The sequence below is a fragment of the Paramisgurnus dabryanus genome, chromosome 12 (genome assembly GCF_030506205.2).
Source record: "Paramisgurnus dabryanus chromosome 12, PD_genome_1.1, whole genome shotgun sequence".
NCBI classification, from domain to species: Eukaryota; Metazoa; Chordata; class Actinopteri; order Cypriniformes; family Cobitidae; genus Paramisgurnus; species Paramisgurnus dabryanus.
In genome coordinates this window covers 11,428,841-11,454,156 of record NC_133348.1, presented here as the reverse complement: position 1 = coordinate 11,454,156, position 25,316 = coordinate 11,428,841, and the positions used below count along the sequence as shown (strand labels likewise).

General features: G+C 38.4%; 1 protein-coding gene across 1 annotated transcript; it reads left to right on the top strand.

Annotated features, from left to right (window-relative positions):
* Positions 1-1,041: 1,041 nt before the first annotated feature.
* Positions 1,042-25,095, top strand: mettl24 (methyltransferase like 24). The gene is made up of 6 exons (XM_065256449.2): positions 1,042-1,213; positions 1,431-1,794; positions 8,849-8,947; positions 9,241-9,377; positions 17,702-17,927; positions 22,737-25,095. Exons 2-6 carry the CDS (start codon positions 1,579-1,581, stop codon positions 23,055-23,057), a joined length of 999 nt encoding a protein of 332 aa, XP_065112521.1. The 5' UTR covers positions 1,042-1,213; positions 1,431-1,578; the 3' UTR covers positions 23,058-25,095.
* Positions 25,096-25,316: the final 221 nt, after the last annotated feature.

The window sequence follows — 25,316 nt, the reverse complement described above, 5'->3', positions numbered from 1 at the left end:
TTTAAGAAAAAAATTAAAGGGTTGTACTTGTACACTGCGCCTTAAAGTTGAATCTAATCTAACCTAAAACAGGATATTTTACATAACAGATGTTTACCTGGAGTCCAAACACAAAAATAACAACTGAATTTATATATATAACCCATTCAAAAGATTGCATAACCTTCATTTACTAACCAAGCAGATCGGGGGCACCATTGACTTTCATAGTATTATTTTTTTTCTGCTATTGAAGTCAATGGTGCCCCCGATCTCTTTGGTTAAAAGCATTTTTCAAAATCTTAATTTGTGTTCAGCAGAACTTAGAAACTTCAGGGTGAATAAATGATGACAGAATTTTCAGGGTCTTTTTGCACTGCAAACAATGACTTTCTAACTTATTTCAAAAGTATTTTTGTCTGGTCTTCAGTATAAATATCTTAAAATTCTTAAATTAAGATGTATTTTCTTAACGAGCAAAATGACCTAAGAAAATAAGTCTAGTTTTTAGACAAAAATATACAAGTTAAGTGATTTTGTGCATAAAACTAGCAAAAAAACTGCCAATGTGGTACGCAAATTGTTCTTGAATTTAGTGTTTTTTCAAGTTTGTTTGCTTTTTAAGAATTTTCTTATTTCAATTTCATTGTGACTTTTATTGAGTCATTGGTATAGAAACATTAAAATTGTGAGATCAAATGTTATTCTTCTGTCTGTTAGCAAACATGAACATATCTTTTTAAGCTTCTAATGGCCACAAGAACTTATAACAAAGTAAATGGGAGGGGGGTGAAAGTTTTTGTGATTTATCACTGTTATCTACACCACTGATCTGCAGAACATTTTTGGTTCCCCAAACAACACAAGCCCTCACACAGACGATGATTCCCAGATGAAGCCGTGATGGAAAGAGGCGGAGTTTGTGTCTGTGTGTGTCTTTGTCTAAAGTTGTATGGCCCCCATCTGTCCAAAGACATGGGCGGAGACACTTTGAAAGTATGCGTGTGTGTTTGGTAAGATGGGCGGGGTCTATAGTGGGAGTTTCAGACTTCTGAATGAGGTCTGTAGTTTTCTTTCAGCTCTTAAACCCTCACAGCAGTGTGTGGTGGCTCACAGATGTTTACAAACACTGGATTATAACTTCAACAGAGACGGATGAGGACGGAGAGACGTGGCAGCAGAAATGAAGTTTTACATAGTTCGAGACACTATGATCCTTAAGCAGGACTGTGGGGTATGAACAAAATATCACTGCATCTCATATCATTGAATGGGCAATTGCATATCACAGCTATAATGCTTGTAATTTTGCAGATTTTTGTATTAAATAATTATTATGTGTTTATGCCTATTTTTAGTCATTGTAGTTAATACTTAACTATCAAGTCGACCCACTCTCTATTTCATATCATATTAAACTGTAAATAATGCAAAGTTTTGCTCCTTCATAGTTGCACAAGTAAATCAACTTCAGTAAAGCATCTCTACACATTTCTACTGATAAACGTCATCATACCGTCCAGCCCTAATGAAGCATCTCATGTTCAATAAAAGTCACGGCCTAAAAACATCCACAGACATAAAGACTGATGAAGAAAGATGAAGAAGTGTTTTATGTTGCGAGCGTGTCTTCTGCTGTCTCTGCTGTGTATCTGCGCTCACATCTACGTGGAGTTCAAAGACTTTTGGCTGAAGGTTTTTGGACCCCAAAAACCAGTGTCGTACCTCACGAGTCACAAGAACGTTTCCAAGCCAACATCTGCTTTGAGAGATGCTGGATCGAAGTGTTGTCCACCAGTGAAACATCTCAGAAAGGTGAGTCTTTCTGGTTGTGTTTTTCCAAACACGAACAACATGACCTTTCTTTTGGCTGAATGGTTACATAATGAACCTTTAATGTCTGAAGAAGGTTTTTGTTTCATAAAAGGTTATTTGAAGTGAAAAAGGTTCTTTGGATTAGAAAAATGTATGAAAGAAACAGTTCTTTGACTGAATGGTTCTTTGAGGAACCAAAAATAGTTCTTCTATGGTAGTGGTCTTAAACTTTTTGGCCCCCCAGCCACCATCTCATGCCCCCCAAGGGTGCCCTGTCCTCCAGTTAAGAACCACTGTTCGATGACATTGCATTGAAAACCTTTTAAAGGGACACTTTATTTTGAAAATATTTTCATTTTCCAGCTCCCCTAGTGTTAAACATTTGATTTTTACCATTTTGGAATCCATTCCGCTGATCTCCGGGTCTGGCGGTACCACTTTTAGCATAGCTTAGCATAATCCATTGAATCTGATTAGACCATTAGCATCGCGCAATATCACTAAGCCTGCTGCAGCCATGTTACGGCAGCAAAGTCCTTGGTTATTACGCCAGAATGAGAGTATAGTTCCTAACCATACAGCCTACAAAATCAAAACTTAGAATTTTCGGTCGGTCTTAATACACAATGTAACTACAGATGAGTCAAGTTTTAAATAGGAAAAATATCGAAACTATTTGGTTATTTTTTTAGCGCGATGCTAATGGTCTAATCAGATTCAATGGATTATGCTAAGCTATGCTAAAAGTGGTACCGCCATACATGGAGATCAGCTGAATGGATTCCAAAACGGTAAAAATCAAATGTTTAACTCTGGGAGCTGAAAAATTAGCATATTTTCAAAAAAAAGTGGAGTGTCACTTTAGAGGCGTTTCACATTTTGCGTCTAAACCGTGCAGAAAACACAACTGTTGGTTGGTTCTTGTCGCATTACCTGCGGGGCACTTGTGGCATTCTGAAAAGTTGGAAAGTTTTTAACTAGATGTGGTGCGTATGCGCCTGGAAAAAACGAACACGTCTTCCGTTATGAGCGAGTATACCGTGCGCCTACATTTGAAATAACGAACTTGAGTGCGCAAAAGACGCTAAATGTGAATCGCCCTTTATGCACCTTTTATTTTAAGCGTCTGCATTTACTCACCAAATCTAAATTAAAGGCTATTTGAAAGATAAAACAAAGATTTTATTTCTTGCTAATTTTCTTATTTTTCTCGCATAAAGCTCTCCTTCGGACCTATACAACACAAAAATCCATTCCTCTGGCCAAAAAAATGTTTTAAATATATGCTAAAAACATTTTGTAGAAAATAAAGTTTAATTAAATATAGATTAGCAATTTCAATATTTAATTTTAACCTTCATATATTACAAAATGTATGTCAAGGGCAACAAATACATTTCTAATTTTACAACCTGGCAAAAAAATATATTTCATATTTTTTTTTTTTAATATATATTTCAAAATATTGCCAAAAATACTGGTGAAAAATAAATTTTTGTAAACATATTTCAAAATATACTTCAGCACATGCACTGTAAAAAGTGAAAAGTTGGATCAACTTAAAAAATAACTTCAATTGGTAACACATAAAAAGGTAAGTTATTTCAACTTAAATTTTTCATTTAAAGTGTTTTCAGTTAAACATTTAACCAACTGAAGTAATTTAGTTGATCCAACTTTTGACAGTATTTTTTTTGCAATTTTTGTGTATTTTGAAATATATTCAAAATTATATCTGTATAAAATATACAGTATTGTTTGCCGTATGGGGATACAGACGATACGAACAATCGTTTCTGTTCTCTCCTTTCCTTCAGTTGGGTTTCCTGTAAATGCCGCTGACTGTGCATGTCAAAAAGTCTCTCGAACAAAAGCGCATTCAAACTCTTCTGCTCTTCGGTTCACACTAGATGTGGATTGTGACCTTTGACTCGCATGCTAATGAAAATATTCAAGCACTTCTCACAGACAGACCCACACATACACCACACACAAATTCACACAAGATGACGAAAAGCAGAAGATTATCTGATGTGGAGATACAGCGTGACCGTGACATTACAATCATAGCTCTGCTTCGGTGGGCTGGAAAATGGAGCAAAGTTTTGAATGGACCGTGTGTTTTACGAGATGGGTGTCATCTTAAAACAGGTTACAGCAGGACGTACAGGCAACAGGTCAACTATTATATTTTAGGATTTAATTTCTCTAGGGTGAGGGCACAGCCAACACAAGATGGAATGTACAAACAAGAAGAGCTGATGTTTGCATCGACTGATCACTTTAATATGTCCAGTCAACTTTGCATTAGATGCAAATTTATATTGAATCAGCATGCATCACTACTTTTGAACTGCTGTTGATGGAGAAATATGTCTTCCAGATGTCTCCTTCATTATGGTGTGGCGTCTTGAATGTTATTGCAACTCGCATGCATTAGAGAAAAACTTCACCCTCTTTTGCATCTTCATGTTCAACACATTCACATTCAGAAAGAGTAAGACTGGTTTCCAGGCAACTGCTGTTATATTTTCAGAAATTTGGGTCAATGATATTCTCCCACGTTCCAGGCAATTCCCACTTCTCCTCTCATATCCCATAAATGTTCCAGTTGGCATGTTTGATATCATAAGTATCACTTTTAATTCAAAAATCTAAGTTTTGAAAGGAAGCAGTCGGTGACTCACGGGCGCGAGCCGTCAGCGTGTTCGAAGAGGATGTGGACAATTTATAGAAACCGGCTGTGCAAACAGAGCTGAAGACTATCGCCACATGTGCAGGAATAACATGAAAGTCACCGTCATTTTGCCAAGATTTTGTCCTGGATCAGCATCTTTTTCACAATAAACTACTCCATTAAGTAAAAGGGAAGATAGGTTGATGGTCTCTTAGTGTTCCTGTTGCTTTTCAACGCGGAAAAGGTCATAGGTTCGATCCCCAAGGAACCCATACACAAATAAAGCTGCTTTAAAGGTTCTTTACATTTATACCTTTTCAAATCTGAAGAAGCTGTTTTCACATTTTTTAACAATAACCCTAAAAAGCCATTCAGCCAAACACGATTCTTCTATCCGACCTTTTTTCGCACCATATAGCACCTTTATTTTGAAGAGTGCATGCATTTTGACAAATGCACACTTTGTATTGCACTGCAAGTCTGGGTAAAAGCATCCCTCAAATGCATAAATCCAAAAACCCAACCCAAATTCTGAAGTCTCATTGGTTGAAATGAATGTCTTGCATTGCTTATACTGTAAGTCATTAGCTGAGATATACTTTCACATAAGAACTGGAAATCCACCATTAAAGCAGACCTGGCACGCTTTGCAATGTGAACTGCACTACACATCTGAAGTGAATTAAACTCAAAGCACATTTAAACTCTCGCACACCATACAACAGATGCTGTATAATTTGACTTAGCAAACATTAAAACTAGAGATGCATCGGCCAATAATCGGCACAGGTCGATAAAAAGCAACCAGCAAATGTAACTAGTTTAGTGTTCAATATTATTTATAAATGAATAGCATTCAGAAAATATAATGGTCAGAATTTAGTTAATGCAAGTTAATATAGCTATCAAACTAATGTATTTGCAGATATCTGTTTGAATAATTGGCTCGGTATCTGTGGAAACATTTCATATCGGTGCATCTCTAATAAAAACACATGACATCAAGGACAGAGTATTGAAACACTTGAACAGATCTACATTTACACAACATTATATCAATGCTCATCAGTCTCACTAAACTGAAACATTTAGAAATAATAAATGAAAACTTAGTATGGACAAGAGAGACAAACGAAGAGAAAAGCATGCAATAAAACGTGTGGCGAGAGGATCAGCTCATGAGAGAATGTTTGTGTATCCCCAGGTGAAAAAGTAGTACACTTCCATAGTGTACTTAAAGTGCTTTATTTTCGCACACTAATTTTGTACTTAATATACTAAAAATTCATCTTTAGTACTTCTTAAGATGTTCTTAAAATCATCTAAGTGTACTTCACTGTGCTATTTTGAGACACCATGAATATGAACTAAAATGCATTTTTAACATACTATCTCTGTATTAAAAAATTTATTTACTTAACACTTGAATTAAACTTGAACTCAACTTTCATACAAAGATGGGTTCAAGTTTACTAAAAGTGGTATCTAAATACATTTTTTAAATACATTTTTAGCACATTTTAGTTCATATTTATGGTGTCTCAAAATAGCACAGTGAAGTACACTTAGATGATTTTAAGAACATCTTAAGAAGTACTAAAGATGAATTTTTAGTATATTAAGTACAAAATTAGTGTGCGAAAATAAAGCACTTTAAGTACACTATGGAAGTGTACTACTTTTTCACCTGGGTCTCGTGTATGTTTGACATTTATAAGAGCAAGAATAAACTCAGGTCTAAAAAAAGCTCAGCGTTGGGCTCTGGAATCCTGTAACCAAAATAGTAAAAGAAGCTGAATGAGGCCATACGGATAATTCACATCTCTGCTGTCTCTGAGGAAATCTGACACAAAGAATCTGACCATTGTTGGCCATACTAAACTACAACCATGACACGATGACTGTATGTCTTCTACCGCCCAAAATCTAGGATTTTTGACTTTATTTAATCCTCCACCAAGTGTGATCTCTTACGGCACATCTCTTCTCAACACACCACATGATTTGAGGATCAGTTCTGTCTGTAGCACAAGCTGAACATGTGACATGTCAAAGGTTAATCCTTATAATGAAGAGCAAGATTCACAGGCGTTTTGTATGTTTACTTTGATAATGCAAGACAGCGGGTCAAGTGATCAGCATTGGGTTTGCTTGTGGAGATACCCATAAAGCAATAAAATCCCCAGGTGGTACTGATAACCTGGACTCAACCTTTTCTATTTCTCTCTCCTAAATTCCAGTTCACTGAAGGTCTACTGAATCTATGTAATGGCATATACACTCACCTAAAGGATTATTAGGAACACCATACTAATACTGTGTTTGACCCCCTTTCGCCTTAAGAACTGCCTTAATTCTACATGGCATTGATTCAACAAGGTGCTGAAAGCATTCTTTAGAAATGTTGGCCCATATTGATAGGATAGCATCTTGCAGTTGATGGAGATTTGTGGGATGCACATCCAGGGCACGAAGCTCTCGTTCCACCACATCCCAAAGATGCTCTATTAGGTTGAAATCTGGTGACTGTGGGGGCCATTTTAGTACAGTGAACTCATTGTCATGTTCAAGAAACCAATTTCAAATGATTCGAGCTTTTTGACATGGTGCATTATCCTGCTGGAAGTAGCCATCAGAGGATGGATATGGTCAAAAACAATGCTCAGGTGGGCCGTAGCATTTAAACGATGCCCAATTGACACTAAGGGGCCTTAAGTGTGCCAAGAAAACATCCCCCACACCATTACACCACCACCACCAGCCTGCACAGTGGTAACAAGGCATGATGGATCCATGTTCTCATTCTGTTTACGCCAAATTCTGACTCTACCATCTGAATGTCTCAACAGAAATTGAGAATCATCAGACCAGGCAACATTTTTCCAGTCTTCAACTGTCCAATTTTGGTGAGCTCGTGCAAATTGTAGCCTCTTTGTCCTATTTGTAGTGGAGATGAGTGGGACCCGGTGGGGTCTTCTGCTGTTGTAGCCCATCCGCCTCAAGGTTGTGCGTGTTGTGGCTTCACAAATGCTTTGCTGCATACATCGGTTGTAACGAGTGGTTATTTCAGTCAAAGTTGCTCTTCTATCAGCTTAAATCAGTCGGCCCATTCTCCTCTGACCTCTAGCATCAACAAGGCATTTTCGCACACAGGACTGCCACCCCTTGACCAGGACCACACCCCTAAATGCATTGAAGCAACTGCCATGTGATTGGTTGATTAGATCATTGCATTAATGAGAAATTGAACAGGTGTTCCTAATAATCCTTTAGGTGAGTGTACATTGTATGTTGTGATGCTAATGTTTCATTTTCATGTTTGGTGTCATTTTAAAGGTCATGGTGCGAAGGTTAAAAAGGTCTTAGTATAGCATAATCTGGACTCGTGCTAGAGGTGTGTCCTCCTGAGGAGATCTAGATCACAGATGGTTAACAATCCCATTTGATGCCAGATTGGAGAAACCTCATCTAAAGGCGAAATGGTATAAACTTAAAGGAATAGTCTACCCTTTTGCCATATTAAACTATGTTATTACCTCAACTTAGACGAATTAATACATACCTATCTTTTTTCAATGCGTGCACTGTACAGCGTGTTATGAATGTGTTAGCATTTAGCCTAGCCCCATTCATTCCTATGGTACCAAACAGGGAAGCCACCAAACACTTCCATGTTTTCCCTATTTAAAGACTGTTACATGAGGAGTTATACCAGTAAGTATGGTGCCACAAAATAAAACTTTTTTTTGGTACCATAGGAATGAATGGGGCTAGGCTAAATGCTAACACATTCACAACACGCTGTACAGTGCACGCATTGAAAAAAGATAGGTATGTATTAATTTGTCTAGGTTGAGGTAATAACATAGTTTAATATGGCAAAAGAGTAGATTAATCCTTTAAATTAAAACGGAGTGGGCTCGGTTTAAGTTTAGAGTAATGTATTAACATTATTAGATTTATATCTATAACCTGACGTGATTAAAGAGCACCTATGGTCCGAGTTACAATTTTACATTTCCTTTGGTGTGTAAGTGTGTGTTAGTATATGTAAAAGGGACGCTCCACTTTTTTGAAAATATGCTAATTTTCCAGCTCCCCTAGGGTTAAACATTAGATTTTTAACGTTTTGGAATCCTTTCAGCTGATCTCCGGGTCTGGCGCTAGCACTTTTAGCATAGCTTAGCACAATCCATTGTATCTGATTAGACCATTAGCATCACAAAAACAAATTAACAGAGTCTGGATGGGTGATGGGTGGCTCTTTACAATAATAATAAAGTTTATAGTCATTTAAAACTCACTTTGATTCACTATAAACTTAAGATTTGCATTACAACACCTTACTCTTTTGAAACTTCCTACATGTTTGTGCAGATTCATCGATGGAAGATTAAACTCGAACCATGGGCCACCGCAAAACACAGCCTGGAGGAAGAAGCAAACAGATTCCTTACATATATCTCTACACCAAAGGTAATATATCACACAAAACAAGACTTCTTATTGACTCTTCTTCTGAAATAATTTATAAACACATTTTTATATCTTTGTATTGCACTTTTCATATTACTGCCATACAACTTTGGGTTAATGCATCGACATGTAAATATAAAGCTAATTATCAATCAGCAATACTTCAATTAATCCAGTCCTAAGCTAAACCTAAACTTACTTCTGACTAAGATTTAAAAAGGTCCCTTTGTGTTTCCACTAAGCTGTAAAAGCAGAAGATGATGAAAGAAATGTCTTGGTTTGTGTGTGTTTAGGTGTCCTGTGAGAGACCCGAGTCTGGCCTGTCCATGTTTGACAGAGAGGATAATGAGTCCTGGGTTCTGTGTTTGGACCGCAGATACAGTCTGACTCAGCGCATTGTCTCTAAACAGTGCAGGGTTTACTCGCTCAGGTGTGTGACACGCACAAAAAAACAAATTTTTACACCTAAAACTTTCACTTGTAAGCGGTCAGGTGCATGCAAAGACATTTCTGCATGCACACACACACAACTCTCTCTCCTGTTATCCATCACGGCACAGTAAGAAGGTCGTGTCAGGATGTGTGCCATATATCATCTCCATCTCTTGGATCAGCACATTTTACTGCTCATTATTATCCTGTATGTGTGTGTACTGTAACTTACTGTAACTGCAAGCGTGTCTATGATGGAAGATGATCTGCATTATAATCGCAAAGCTATCGGCTGCGACTGCGTGTGACCTGCAGGCAAAATGAGCAGCTGTTAAGATAAACATCTCTAACACTTCCTCAACAACTCAAACTACATTAACATACATGAATACATCAGAATTAATTCATACATACATTAACACCTTCATATGTTTTGTCATGTTTTAGCCTTTTCTGACAGTCTCTATGGGGCGGTTTCCCGGAAAGTGATTAGACTAGTCTTAACTAAAATAAATGTAAGAGCAGTCCAAACTGAAAACAACTCACATATCATTAAATATGTCAGTGCCCTTTGTTTTGCCTCAAAATGCACACAAGTAATGTTTTTAGTAAACATGTTTGTTAAAACTAGTTATATTTCCTAATTAAACTAAGGTCTAGTTCTGGCTGTCCAGGAAACCACCCCTATATGTTTGTGCCTCAGATTTAACACTTTGGTGTTGCAATGCAGTTTGAATTGTAAGCCACTGTTCGTTCCAACTATGAAGTCACCCCAAAATACATTTCTAGATGACCCACCAGCAAAAACCAGCTTTGCCAGGACCAGAACCAGTTAAGACCAACCAACCAGCTTAGCCGAGTTGGTTTTAGCTGGTGGGTCAGGTGGTCTTGCAGCCTGGTCAAGCTACTGTAAGATCACCTTGACCAGCTAGGAAAGTGCCTAAAACCCCTTTAAAATCACCCTGATAAATTAACTAATTATATGCAGCCTACTGCAATTTTATGTTTCAAACAGAGATGGCGATAGAGAGGCAAAACTTACAAATTGCACATTTAAAGGAGTAGTTCACTATAAAACAAAAATTTCATGATAATTTACTCACACCCATGTCATCCAAGATGTTCATGTCTTTCTTTCCTCAGTTGAAAAGAAATTATGGTTTCTGAGAGAAAACAGGATACAGGATTTTTCTCCATATAGTCAGGGTTCCCACAGGTCCTTGAAATTCTTGAAAGTTTGTGAATTGAGGGGGGGATTCAAGGCCCTGGGAAGTTTCTAAAAATATACTTACATAGATACAGGTCACTGAAAGTGCTTGAATCTATTTTATGCAAGAAAAAATTGTTGTGTAGGATAATATCATAATTCTAGACTTTTTAAGCACACGTGTTAAACTGTTGGCTTTATATCTTCTGTATGTGAATGTTGATTCATACTAAAATGCTTTTTTGCATAGTTGTGTTTGACACATGAAAACGTCTCTGGTTACGTATGTAACTGTTGTTCCTGAGAAGGGAACGAGACGCTGCGTCTCCCTTGCCATACTTCTTGCGTCCCTGTAACGCCTTCTTTGGCAATATTTCAGATAGCGATATACTTCCTGGCTCCCGCGTCACCCTGTCTTTGTTGTTAAGCCTCACCATTGGTTGAATTTGATATACACATTCAGACGCACTTACCCCTGAAGGCGTCTCCAAAGTGTCACCGCAGTGACGCAGCGCGAGTTCCCTCGAAAGGGAACTGTAACAATGTATCTTAAAAGGTAACACGATGTAACCTTGCTCTCACTTGAAATGTGTCCCGACATTTAGTCCTTGAATTTGAAGGTATTGGACCTGGAAAGTCCTTGAAAGGTCCTTGAATTTGAAGTTAACTAAGGTGTGGGAACCCTGTGTAGTGCACTTTAATTTCTACACGATCCCAGCCAATGAATAAGGAAGGGTCTTATCTAATAAATGTTAATTCATTATATAAAATAAATAAATATAACTCGTGATGTGACAACATGACATAACCAAAAAGCTACACAATTGCGATCGGAGCGGTCAGACTGAGATGGATTTCTGGAAATGTGATTTGAAATCACCTTTGGATGTAGCCTGAAACGGATTCGAATAAACGGATTTCATGCAGTTTTGTCCGTGCACGTTCAAAATGTGGATTCCAATGATATCATATATGCACCAAAATTGGGATATGGACTGACTGTTGTTGGAAAGGTCATGCTTGGTGTACGGTCTAATTTTCTCCTCCCACTTCAAAATCTATTTATTTATTTTAGTAAAGGGTGTTTGACTTCATTTTTGATGCATGACTTGTAAACACTGGATCTGTACTTCCACCTTGAACAACCTTAAACCATTATACCCCATTGAAGTGCCCTTTATGGAGAAAAATTCTCAAAAACCTTAGTTTTTTTTTTTGTCCGAGGAAAGAACGACACAAACGTGCACGTGGGGGTGAGTAAATTATCATGAAATATTTGTTTTAAAGTGACCTATTCCTTTAAGTTTCTTTCTGTAGTCTTTAAGAGACAGTACCACTGTTTTCAGTCACCCAACAGCAAAATAACCTTTCAGAGAAAAATCATACATTAATCGGATCCATATGTGGCCTTGTCCTGACGGTTTAAAGTCACAGATTTTCCAGTGTGTAGAGCTAATGTTTGTGATATATGTAATACGTTCAGCAGGTTAAAGCAGGGTCAGAAGTGATACTGTATGTTTGCATATGATTACTTACAGACAACATTTTCTGGATTTCTTTTCTTCTCTTCCTCGCTCAGTTTGCTAGGTTTCAAATGACCACACTGTAAAATTATTGTCAAATGTTACAACGTGGTGCTTGTGTTTAGCTTTATGTAAGCACATCAGCACAAAAGGAACGGATTATGTAAGAAACTTCTTCTATTAGATGATTTACATTAGTATATGGCATCAGATTTCATAAAAATGTTTGAGCATGTTTGAAAAGATTACAGTAAACAAATCTAAATGAATCATTAAAGAGTGTTAGTGAGACAAACGTTGCTCTCTCCATCTTCTCTGCAAAAAGACGTCCAGACCGACCATTAAATCACAACGCAACAGAGCCGTATGAGCAAAACATCTTTTATTAAACATACTCGAGTCCTCCAGCGCTCTACGGTTTTTGGCTCAGTTTTTGTCCTTGAGGTGGAATGGATTCAAGATCTTATTTCTATTGCAGAAAAGCTTTTCATTTTCATCATGAATCTACTGACACACTCGAATGCTCTTTAAACGCTTGGATGAAGTGTTTTAAAGCTGATGTAAAATAGTTAAATAAATTCAATATTTATTTGGTCATTGTTTGGCCATTGCAAACAGTACACAGTTAGGCCAACTCTTAATGACATAGGAGAGCCATTTATTTCATACTTTATTTATTATGTATGAAAGAAAGAAAGATTCTTCAGATTTGTATGGTACAATTAGTCCCAAAATGGTTTTTCTATAGCATTGCGACGCACCTTACACTATATTCAATGGTAAATGAACTGCATTTATATAGTGCTTTCAATAGACTCATGGCCATTCAAAGCGCTTTACAATTTGCCTCACATTAACCAATTCACTCACTCATTCATACAACGACGGCGGTGTCAGTCATGCAAGGTGCAATCCAGCTCGTCAGGAGCAGCTGGGGTTAGGTGTCTTGCTCCAGGACACCTCGACACTTGGTCAGGTGGAGCCAGGGATTTGACCACTAACCTTCTGGTTTGTAGACAACCTGAAAGTGAAGTGAGTATTTGCCAATGTATGGTAACCCATACTTGGAATGTGACCTCTGCATTTAACCCATCCAGTGAATAGTGAATACACGCACTGCAAGTCGTGAACACACAAACACCCTGAGCAGCGCCCGGGGAGCAATTAGGGTTAAGGTGCCTTGCTCAAGGGCACCACAGTCGCAACCCGCCGGTCGTGAGCCTCGAACCGGCAACGCTCGGGTTACAAGCCCGACACTCTAACCACTAGGCTACAACTGACATGAACCACTGAGCCACTGCCAAGGCTGTTAGGGATGGACGTCCAATGGAAAACATGGATTGTTAAGATAAGAAGGGACATCATTTTGAGATAAGAGCAGCGCAATGTGTATATAAAATCTGTTTTGTTATTAACCCGTTGGTTAATCATTCATTTCTAATGTTGTAAGCATGTTTACTTATTGACTTATTTTTTTAAACACTAAAATAGTCCTTTAAGTAAGTGCATATCTCCAATTCGTACAGATAACAAAAAACGCAAGGCATGAATATGTTAAAAACTTTTCTCCAGTAAGTTTTTTAAGCATATTGTCCGAAATCACCAGAAGCAGGATTCATTTCTAACTAAATAACATTTGTACATAACTTACATACGGGATTCATTTGGGGTTTTACCTCTAAAAATACTTGCACAAAGAACTATCACATAAATAGCTTTTTATCAAGTCAATCACATGTTCATGTCTAAAAAACACATAACGGAGAAAATCCATGGGACATACTCGTATGCAGGGCTGGACTGGGACAAAAATTCGGCCCTGGCATTTTGGCCCAAACCGGCCCACACTACATACACTGCAAAAAATTATTTAAGAAAAAAATGTTCTTAGTATTTTTGTCTTGTTTTCAGTAAAAATATCTAAAAATTCAAAAATTAAGATGTTTTTTCTTGATGAACAAAACGACCCAAGAAAATAAGTCTAGTTTTTAGACCAAAAATATCAAATTTAAGTGATTTTGTGCATAAAACAAGCAAAAAAATCTGCCAATGGGCTAAGCAAAAATTTCTTGAACATTTTTCTTAAACACTAAATGTAAGAAAAATTTGCTTACCCCATTGGCAGATTTTTTTGCTTGTTTTATGCACAAAATCACTTACATTTAAAATTTTTGCTCTAAAAACTAGACTTATTTTCTTGGGTCATTTTGCTAATCAAGAAAAACCATCTTATTTTAAGAATGTTTAGATATTTTTACTGAAAACAAGACAAAATTACTAAGAATTTCTTTTCATGAATTTTTTTTTGCAGTGTATAATTACAAATACCACCCATCTTTGCACGCCTTTAAAAATGTATAGCAATAATAACTCCAATTCCACAAAAGCACTAAACCCAATTAATAGCAGGTAGAAAAGAGTGAGAGTTGACACAACAAACACTGCTAGAACGTGTTATTTATTAATGCAATAAAACTGTATAATCCACACTTATGAATCCTAAAACAAGCTTCATGCAATTGGCAAAATTTGCCATTGGATTGCTGACTTATTACAAAATACAAGTGCTGCTTACAGTAATATTGAAAACTGATTATTACTTCCAGTACTTACAGGAAAGTATTCACTACATTCACTGAACTAAACTAGTGTGATTACAGTAATAGAGATTTTTAACATTATCTGTCAAGTGTGTTGTTATACAATAAATATACAAAATATTTTTCTGTAAGCAGATCTCCTCGATTGTTTGATTTTGCTTGAAGAGAAATGATAAGTTTTGAAACAGACAATCAACGAAAAATCTACGAATCAGATACACTCGTAGCGACAGAGCAAAGAGTGCAATTATTTTAGTGCAGCTTTATCACCATATTTTGTGTTTTTGACTCAGCTTTATCAAGGGGTATCCATCTAAACTTGTGTTTTGAAAGCAGTTCTGCTTACCGCAGGCACTACACTCACTTCTCCCTCGTCTCTCTCCCTCTCCTCACTGACCCTTGCGTGCTGGTGCTACCAGTGCCACCGCTGCCGCCACCATCATCATCACCAGCGACGCGAGATGAAGGTCTTGTTGCCGCAGAAAACATTTGTGTGTTTTTAACACATTTTGCAGCGTCTGCCTGAAGAGCCTGCTTCTTTTTGTCGCGCAGTTTTTCTGCGCCTCCCTTGCGTTTTCTCTCTCTCTCTCTCTCTCTCTCTCTCTCTCTCTCTCTCTCTGTTTTGACACGTGAACTGACTGACGATGCACGCTCGCTTGCACAGAGACCAAAGCGGTGATTGGGCCAGCCTAATGTCATTAAAAAAAATAACCAATGGGCTGCTGCTTAAATGTGAGTGGGCCGGTCTATCTAGGAAAAGAAAGGATGATGAGTGCTCACACAAACATAGTATGAGATCTATGAGATGTATCGGCCCAAAAAGTATGTCGGCCCACCGGGAAACTGCCCGGTTTGCCAGATGGCCAGTCCGCCCCTGGTTAGGTTTCGTTGCTGTTGTTTTTTTCATGAAATCATTTGAAATACATTCGCCGTCGGTGTATGAATGTGTGAGTGAATGGGTGAATGTGAGGCTAATTGTAAAGTGCTTTTGATGGCCATAGGTCTGTTAAAAGCGCTATATAAATGCAGTCCATTTACCATTTTTTACCATTACGAGGTTTTAGTGCTATTTAGCACTCATTTTTTAGAGTGTACCCATACGGCAAAAATAAAAAAAATTTCTCTGGCCAAACATATATTTTAGCCAAATACATTTTGTAGAACGTAATGCTCAAATGAATATATTTTTTAATTTGGAAATATATTTAGTTTTATCTTTCATATATCAACATGTATTTCCAGTGCAAGCAAATACATTTCTAATTTTACAATTCAATTTTTTTTACCTAAATATATTTTAAATAAATGCTAAATACAAAGTATTAAAAAGTAAATTTTTAAAGTTGAAAATATATTTAATTGTAACCTTTATAAAAAATGTATGTTTGCAGGTTCGTAACACAAAACTTTTCTTCCAATGCAATGTGATTTTTTATTTATTTCTTTAGTTTGAAATATATGGGGAGCTAAATATATATATTTTTAATGCTTTAAAATGTATTTACTTTTAAACATAAATATTCCAAAATATATTTCAGAATATATATTTATTTGCTGTATGGGATAACATGCTTACAACATGAGAAATTACCAATTAGCCAACAGGCTAATATCCAAAACATCATACGTCATCATATGTCCCTTCTCATTTTAACAATCCATGATTTTTGCGGTTTTGTGTCTTGTGAAAATTTGTAAAATGATGTATTTTCTGGCTAAATGACTGATACAAAACAGTAGGTTAAAGGGACAGCAAGTAGGGTTTAAAGTGTTTTATTAATCAAAATCAATGTCTTTATTCATAAATATGTCCTGGTGTCAAATGACCTCTGCCAGTGATCTGACTTTTTTTTGTAAGCTTAGAATTTCTTCTCTTACATTGACCGGGTAAGTCCAAGGAGGCTTGCATGCCGTTCCGCCATATTGATAAACTATAATAGCAGAGAGGGACAAAAAGCACTAGCCTACCAACGCGTTTTCATGCAAAAAACGTGAACCAGCTGAAACAGACAAGGAGATCAGTGTTTACTTAACGGCTACCATAGTTGCAACGCACATTTGGAAAAGCGAGGCGCTAGAGAGCACTGGTTCGTTTGAATGCAAAATACAATTTCACCACTAGAGGGGATAAATCTTACTTATTGTCCCTTTAAAGCGTCCATCCCTCACAGCCTCGGTTTGAAATCAACATGGCGGCGTATAATAATGCGTATTTTTAAGATGGTCATGCCAAACATTAAACTTGTGCATAACTAACCGTTAAAGTTAGAAACGAATGACACTCAAATCACATTGCTTCAGGAAAGCATTGACATAACTTAAAGGAATAGTCTACTCTTTTGTCATATTAAACTATGTTATTACCTCAACCTAGACGAATTAATACATCCCATTTTTTTTTCAATGCGTGCACTGTACAGCGCATTATGAATGTGTTAGCATTTAGCCTAGCCCCATTCATTCCTATGGTACCAAAAAAAAGTTTTATTTTGTGGCACCATACTTACTAGTATAACTCCTCATGTAACAGTCTTTAAATAGGGAAAACACAGAAGTGTTTGGTGGCTTCCCTGTTTGGTACCATAGGAATGAATGGGGCTAGGCTAAATGCTAACACATTCACGACGCACTGTACAGTGCACGCATTGAAAAAAGATAGATATGTATTAATTCGTCTAAGTTGAGGTAATAACATAGTTTAATATGGCAAAAGGGTAGACTATTCCTTTAACTGAACATTTAGACTTATCAGATGATCAAATGCCAGGAGCTGAGACACACCTAGAGATGAAATCAACCATCCAGAACACCAGCGCAGCTGCATTGCAACATGCTATATAACCACTGTTAAACCACATTATGGCATCTCCCCAAGCAACTTGGCTTCAGTTTTGCACATATAAACAACATTCAGCTCATTCTGAGAAGTGAAGCATCTGTCTTATGTACTATGCATTCCTAATCTTGTTTCTTCCTCTATGTCCATCCATAGGCTGGGATCAGAAGATGATCGACTGGAGCGGGCTTTAGCGGGTTCAGGGTGCGAGGTTCACTGTTTTGATCCCAGTATTAGAGGAGCTCATCTACAGGACTCAAACATGTGGCTCCACAAACTCTCTGTAGACTGGCGTGATCCAAACCCAGCGGTACCGCCACAGAGACAACACAGCAGTACCAAGAAACTCGCCACCATCCTTAATGACTTCGGCCATAGACGGGTGAGGCTGAGAACAGCAAAATAAATACAATGCACTCTTACTCCGTCAATATGAAAGATCAAGGTTACTGTATATTTTCACAGAATGGTCCTTACATTATGTAGGATGATTTTATGTACAAAACAGTAAATCACTAAAAAAAGACTTTAGTTGGGTTTTCACGTGCAGGTTTATGTCTATATTATGTGTTTATCTAAAGATATTTTACAGGTTTACATCACTTAAATGTGCACTTGTGTGCAGAATGACTACCTTATGGATCTGATTTAGTGCTTTGCAGTTGCCAAACTATAACTCAAGCAACAAACCTCTAACTACTTCGTAACTTGAACTATATCCAAAAAAAAATCCATTTATAAACGTAATGCTCTTTCCACCTGAGCAACACTTTAGATTAACAGTTTTAATTCAAGTCGTGTTTTCTGAACAAAAGGCCAAACAGTGATGCTAGAGATGAACAATAATGAGTTGATCTTAAGACAAGAAACCATTTCTCTTTCTCTGCCAGGTGGAAAAAACCCAGTCATTCAAATTCATGTGCATGAACTCACTGTACAAGTATTCACAGGTTTATCACTCTCTAAACGTCTCTACAGTTATTCAATCTACATATATTATAATGTTACATGAGACATACAGCACAGACACTTCGACCGTAAGTCTTTTCAGTGAATTTAAAAAAACTTCTGTATGTTTATATTATTGCAACTTTATTTCAAGTTTCATCAGACAGCTAAATTCATTTCAAGTAGTTTATTTTTTATTGTTATACCATGGGGCTGTTGAATGCTTTATTCTGCATTATTTTTTAATAATTCAACAGCACGTCAATTATTCCTTATTTATACCACAGGGCTGTTGAATGCCTCATTTTGATTGGTTGACAAACATTCTAAGGGTGTTCATTTTTTTCAGTAAACGCACATCTATAAAGTAGTTCCAGGTCTGTCGACCGCATTACAGTTTCATATCACACTATGTTTAACTTAATTTTTTTACTTTCAACAAATAAAGCATAAACAAATTAAATTGAAAATAATGAATGAAATGATTAAAAAGAGAATAAAATTAGCACAGTTAATAAACACTGGTGCTTTCTTGTTCAGTTTTGTTATACATAAAAAAAAAGAATATATAAATATTGATAGGCCAACTTGTTCACATTGTTCTCAAGACTTTTGTTAGGTTTTCACAAGGTGTGCCTCATACGTCTTAAAAAGTAAAGCTGCTGGCTCTTTGATCGCCCCCTGGTGGGTGGCTGCAGTACAAGTCATAAACCCCACCCTCTACATGCAAACTAACGAGATTCAGTCAAAATAAAAAAAATATTTACACTTCAAATAAAATTTAATTGTATTTGTCAACCACATACTCCATAGAGGATTATTATGATTATTACAGTTAAACGCAACCGTTACATTATGAGGAAAGAATGAAACTACGATTGTATGTCTTATGTTTTTAACTGAATGGCGTATGTAGTCAACAAATACGACTTCCGGAAGGCGCACCGAAATCCTGAACCAGGACGCGTCCGGGAAGAATGGCACGTATGGTCACCCTATTTATGGAAGACCGGAGCATGTGTTGCGGCCACTGTGATTGGCTGTTGGCCACGCTTCAGACAAGCTTTCCGTCAAGCGTTAACGCTTTCGCCCCGTGTGAATGTACGGTAAGGGCGGTTTTGCGGACAGGGCTTAAGCTAGTCCCAGACTAAAATGCTTGTTTGAACAGTCTTTATTGAAAACATCTTGCACTGACACCTCTTTCACTGACATGTCTTTAATTATATCATAGCCATTGATTCGTCTGAAGATGCACACTAATAATGTTGTTACGGTACATTCACACAGGACAGAAGCGTTAACGCTTGATGGAAGTGTCACAAGTGACAAAACAGGCGGAACTAAAAGTGGCAGGAAAAAGTTCCGCCCGGACAGATTTTCGTTCAACCACCGGCACTTCCTGGTTCCCCGGATAACGTAAATCAGGGCAAACACACATCAGGTGTGTACGATGAGCGGGCGAATGATTATTGGGTGACTCACAAGGGCTGTGGATTATAAAAGAGGCGTGTATCACACAGAGGCAGGGTTCGACTAGAGGCGAATTCACTTCCGCCTTGGGCATCGCTACTACACGCTCCCGCTGAAGAGTCTGCAAGCCCCGTTGATCCGTCAGACGCTAGAGCGAGCGGAAAGAGTGCGGGGCAGCAAGAGGACCCGGACCTGTCGAAAAAGAGACCAAGACGGAAGTTGTGAGTACATGTATTGAAGAGTCGCTAAATTAATAACTCACCGTTGTGTGGAAGGATCTTTATGTTTATAGTGGCCCCACCGTAGAAGGACGGAGTCGGTGGGCGTGCCAGGTAAGGACGAGGTGTGCAGAGCGTTGTAACGGGACGGCGCTCCAACGGTTTCCCCCGGCATCAAGCTGGATCGAGTGTGAGAATATTGGCCTTATATTTCACGAAAGAGTGTGTACTGCTGTGGGTGAGTGTGCTAATTTGACGTGTGTGCACTGGAGTGTTGCAGTGTAGTGCTGTGTCTCCTGCCATTCATACTTACCCCAGGTCCGGTTGAAGTACCGTGTGTGTAGGCTCGTGGAAGTGCTGAAATGGTGGTACCATCGTGGACCTACCTCATTATCCCCCCTGGCTCGTGTGTATCTCGTCGCAGAAGGGAAACTGTGAGTACGGTGATTGAAGCATTGTAGCAATAACCACATGGAATTGTAAAAGCCTGAAAAGCAAACTAAGAGTTATACTTACCTTTCACGCCTATGAGTCCCACGTAACATGTCAGCGAATTAAGAGCCTGAAAAGCAAACTAAGAGTTATACTTACCTGTTTCGCCTGCGGGTCCCACGCAGCACATCTACAACACTTGGAACAAGAACCAGAGTATAAATACTCATTTATTCTTGTGATCACAGGAAATGGAGAAAGAAGGACCTCTGAGGAACCGGAGAAAGGACCTACCTCTTTCAATGAGGCATTGCTTTGGCCCCGTTCAGGGGGACGCCGGGCTCCAACGAGGGAGGTTCTCCCATCACAGGTGACCACTGGATTTCCTTCTAGTGATTGTGTGTTCTTCTTGCCTCTAGGAGTTGAGGAGGGCGCCACGTGTGCACTAAGGAGAAATAAAGGAAGCCACGATTAGAACGCCAGAAAGGGATCATACTTACCGAGGACGAAGGAGCTCCGTCCTTTCCCCTTGGCCCCTCTCTCTCTTCCCCTGCAAAGAAGAGCACGACAGACATTATTTGAACTCCCTTTCCCCTCCCCATTTAGATTTTAATTAATTTAAATAAAGCTTGTTTTAATTTTCACTTATCTGGTCTCGTTGCTTGGTCATTGGGGTGCTTTTGGGGACCTCCTCGAGGTGGAACGTCCGGAGGGGCATTAGTGGCCCGCTCCGGCAGGTGACAGAAGGCTTGCCTGAAGCCTTGCCAACAGCCAATCACAGTGGCTGCTACACATGCTCTGGTCTTCAATAAACGTAATTGGCTGGCTTTGCCTAGGTTATTTGCATAAGGCGATCTGATTGGCTGACGCACGCGTTGAGAAAGTTGAGAAATGCTCAACTACTGCCACGAGAAATGGCAGTGACGCAGCGCCGACATACCATTATAAGGTATATTTGTAAAAAACAAAAAACTACTTAGCCCAATATATCTTAGGCCTAGTACAGGCTTAATCTAAACTGTGTCCGGGAACCCCCACCAAATGATGATTAAAATGAATGTAACAAACGTTACTGCCATAATAGTAAAGAATGATAGATTTGACTGGGAAACATTACCATCGAGTGATCTTCAGCCATTATGTCCCAGACAGAGATCTCCTCGGGTGTTTGTGGATTTCAGAGGTTCACTGCATCACATCCACTCCTGCTGGATTAAATCAAGTCCTGGCCTACATTTTTCCTTGAATATTTACGGAAAAGCATTTAGTTCTGGAAGTAAAAATGGGTCAGTACATGAATAGTGTTTCATGATGACTTTAAGAGATCAATATGGAGAAGAGCTCTTTTAATTTGCACCTTTAGAGAACATTAAACATCAGAAGTCTTCAGAGACCTGAAGCAAAGTCAAGACTATTTTTATCCTTGAAGGTGTGAATGTTTTTTTTTTCTTTAAGCTAAGCAGGTTTTTTTCAACACCAGAGAGAGGACCATCATTTTAATACAGTGTTATAAAGTGTGTGTTTGTGTGAAAGAGTAAGACAGGTTTTCTTTCTGAAGGACACTCCACAGGTCTTTCGGTTCCCGTGAGTGTTGAGCAGTAATTCAGGTCAGTCTTCTGCTCTGCCCTCCTCCAAATGTTCGTCTTTAAAAAGAGCTTGTTCTACTTTCTCTCATAGTTCACCCGGTCCTCTCCGAGAAACTTATATCCCACATCACATGAAGAGTTTTACTTTATCTCAGAGATTGACAGAATGGCAGAGTTAACACCATATGGAGGAACAACGGCTCGATGCCAAAATGCTTCAAACGCTCCAATCTGTGGTCACACAGGACTCCGACTAACAGTTTGATTTCTCCTAAAAAATGAAGGCGGAGATGTGTGAAACACCTGTTCTTGAGATTACGGTTAATTAAAAACTAAACATTTACTAATAACACATCTGTCGTATATTAAACTCTTTCACTTTCAGTCCAGATACAACATTTAATGTGCTTTATATCTATAGAGGTGACTGAAGACCAGTATCTCTTATATATGGCGACTGCAAGCATTTACATTTGTATTCCATCATTAGTTCTCAGTCTGGTTTAAGCGATAACTAATTTGATATTTCTCTTCAAGGTGGACGTCTTGAAGGTGGACATGGAAAGTGCAGAATGGAAGATTTTAGAGAATTTGATTCTAGAAGAAGTATTGGATTCAATCGGCCTGCTGCTTCTAGAGGTGCACCTGCACTGGGCGGGGTTCGAGGTGGGCGGAGATGAGCCGTCTGTGGTACGCTATTGGTTCAGCCTGCTCAGGGAGTTGGAGCGTGCTCATTTTCTCTTGTACCACAGCTACAGTGATTCAGCGAAAGCACACGTCTTCTTACACAGAAACTTCAAGAACACAAGCAGCTCTTACATACTGGGCTGGGTGAACACTCAATTTTTCTCACTATGATAAGAGTCACGAGTCGAGTGTTATGCTTTAATGGTTTCTCTGTGGATGTGTGTGCTGTTATAATGGCCTACATTATTTTGAGAGGGACCTTGGAGATGGGAATTGTCTCCTAGAGCTCATCGGGATCATCAGATAACACATGTGGGGGAACTGTGGTCGTATCGGTCCCTGGCTGCTGTCAAACAGGGTTGGATTATTTTTCTAGATTAAAGTGGAACTCTGTGCTAAAATAAGCTTTATTTTTTCTATGTGGGATTATTTTTGTACCTTCATTTTCTTTCAGATGCTGTTGTCGTACAGTGAACATTTCCAATGGATTAGAACAAATCTTATAAACTAGTGATGCACCGAAATTTCAGCCGCCGAAAATGGCATTATCGGAAAATATAAACGAAAAATAAATAAATGTAGCTCCGCCTCTCCTGTCAGTGCTAAGTGTTATGTTGGATTCACACCAAACGCGGTAGAGGAGGCAAAAACGCGCTGTATTCACACGTTGTTGGACGCTTCAACATTTTGAGTTTACTCGCTTCATTTGCACGTGAAATTCTAGTCATTCGAGACGTTCTTGTGGAAATTCGCGTCATGGGAGGGGCTTTTGCGACTCCGCTCACTTCCTTTAATCACATCACTACTAAAGCAAGCTCCTGGTGAGATTTTTCGCCAAAGTTCAGATTTTTCAACTCACACGTTTCGGGCGGCAACGCTCAATTCTCGTCATTCACGCGAACTAGATGTGCGAATGAGGCGGATTCGCGTCTACTGCACTTAACGCCTCACTCGCACCGCGAGACCTCCAGACACGCGTATACGCGTCTTTACATTGACTTAACATTGAAATCACTCGCGCTTGATGCCTCTACCGCGGCTGGTGTGAACACAGCATTAGGGTTGTGCTGATATACGATACTATTTTCTATAGACGATAGTCAAACATATGGCTGACAGTGGGCCTTTGTGAGGATAGTTGGCATGTTTGCCCATTATAGTTTTAAATTATTATTATAATGCTTGACATATGCGCTTTCTTTAGAGGTTGGTGGGCACACAGGGGTTTAAAACCAGCAAATGAACTGTTCCCGGTTCCTGGCACGCAAGTGAATGGGCATCAATGACGCACTCGGATTAATGGCATCAGGTTTAACAAGGTTGCGGTTGTGACAGTGTTGTCAAATCAGCTTTTTTTGTCCGCCAATCCAGTGGATTATATTTAATAAGTAAACTATTGCCCCGCCCCAAACAAAATAGTGTATCGCAATCTCATAGGCTGATGATAGGACGATCTCACTATGGAGCATATCACCCAACACCACTAAGTGTCTTACCTATTGTTTTTATTAAAATAATTGTATATTATAACTTAAAGGCGGGGTGCACGATTTTTGAAAAAAGCTTTGGAAAAAGGAGTCGGGCCGACTACCAAAACACACTTGTAGCCAATCAGCAGTAAGAGGCGTGTCTACTAACCAACATCATTGCCTGGGTTGCATGTGTGGGGCGGGTCTATCAAAAGAAGGTCCAGATTCTGTTTTGCGTACTACAGTTTTCTAGAACGTCACATCAAAAAGCTGTTGAATTTGATAGTCGCATAAAGTATAGTTTGTTTTTACCTGTATGTTTAAAAGTACGTGCATGGCTGGAAAGCATAGTTTATTTGTACACAGACGTTTGATGCATGAGCATTGCGACAAAATGCAAACACGTGTATTGGGCTACATACTACTGTAAGTGCATGCGCAACCTACACTTACAAAGTATGCATCCGGACCCTACTGTACATGTAAAACCGTAACTATACTTGTAACTTAAAATTAAATTAAGTTGTATTTTTTGTCTAATTTTGGTGTTACTTTCAAAAAAGTGTGACTATTTTATTGGTTTGTAGTTTTTCCAACTCACCAAATCAATATGTTTTATAAATAACTTTTTAAAGGGCCATTTTCAGTTTAGGTTTTCAGCCAAGCGCATCCAGAATTTTGGCCCAGAATTTTCATTTCGGTGGATCACTACTTTAAACACAAGCTTTAATAAGTAAAAGTGAATGTTAGTGTTAATCTGCTCTTCTTAGTTATCAGATACCTCACCTGCTTTCAGCTGGGTCGACATACTTTAAACATCTATCTAAGATGCTTTAATAAAGTCTATATATAACTTGTTTATACAAGTATCATATTTGACAATAGTTTCATTTTTTTTTTTTTTAAATGAAAGCTCTGTGCAGAGAATATATTTATTACGTTATATACTGCAAATCTGCCA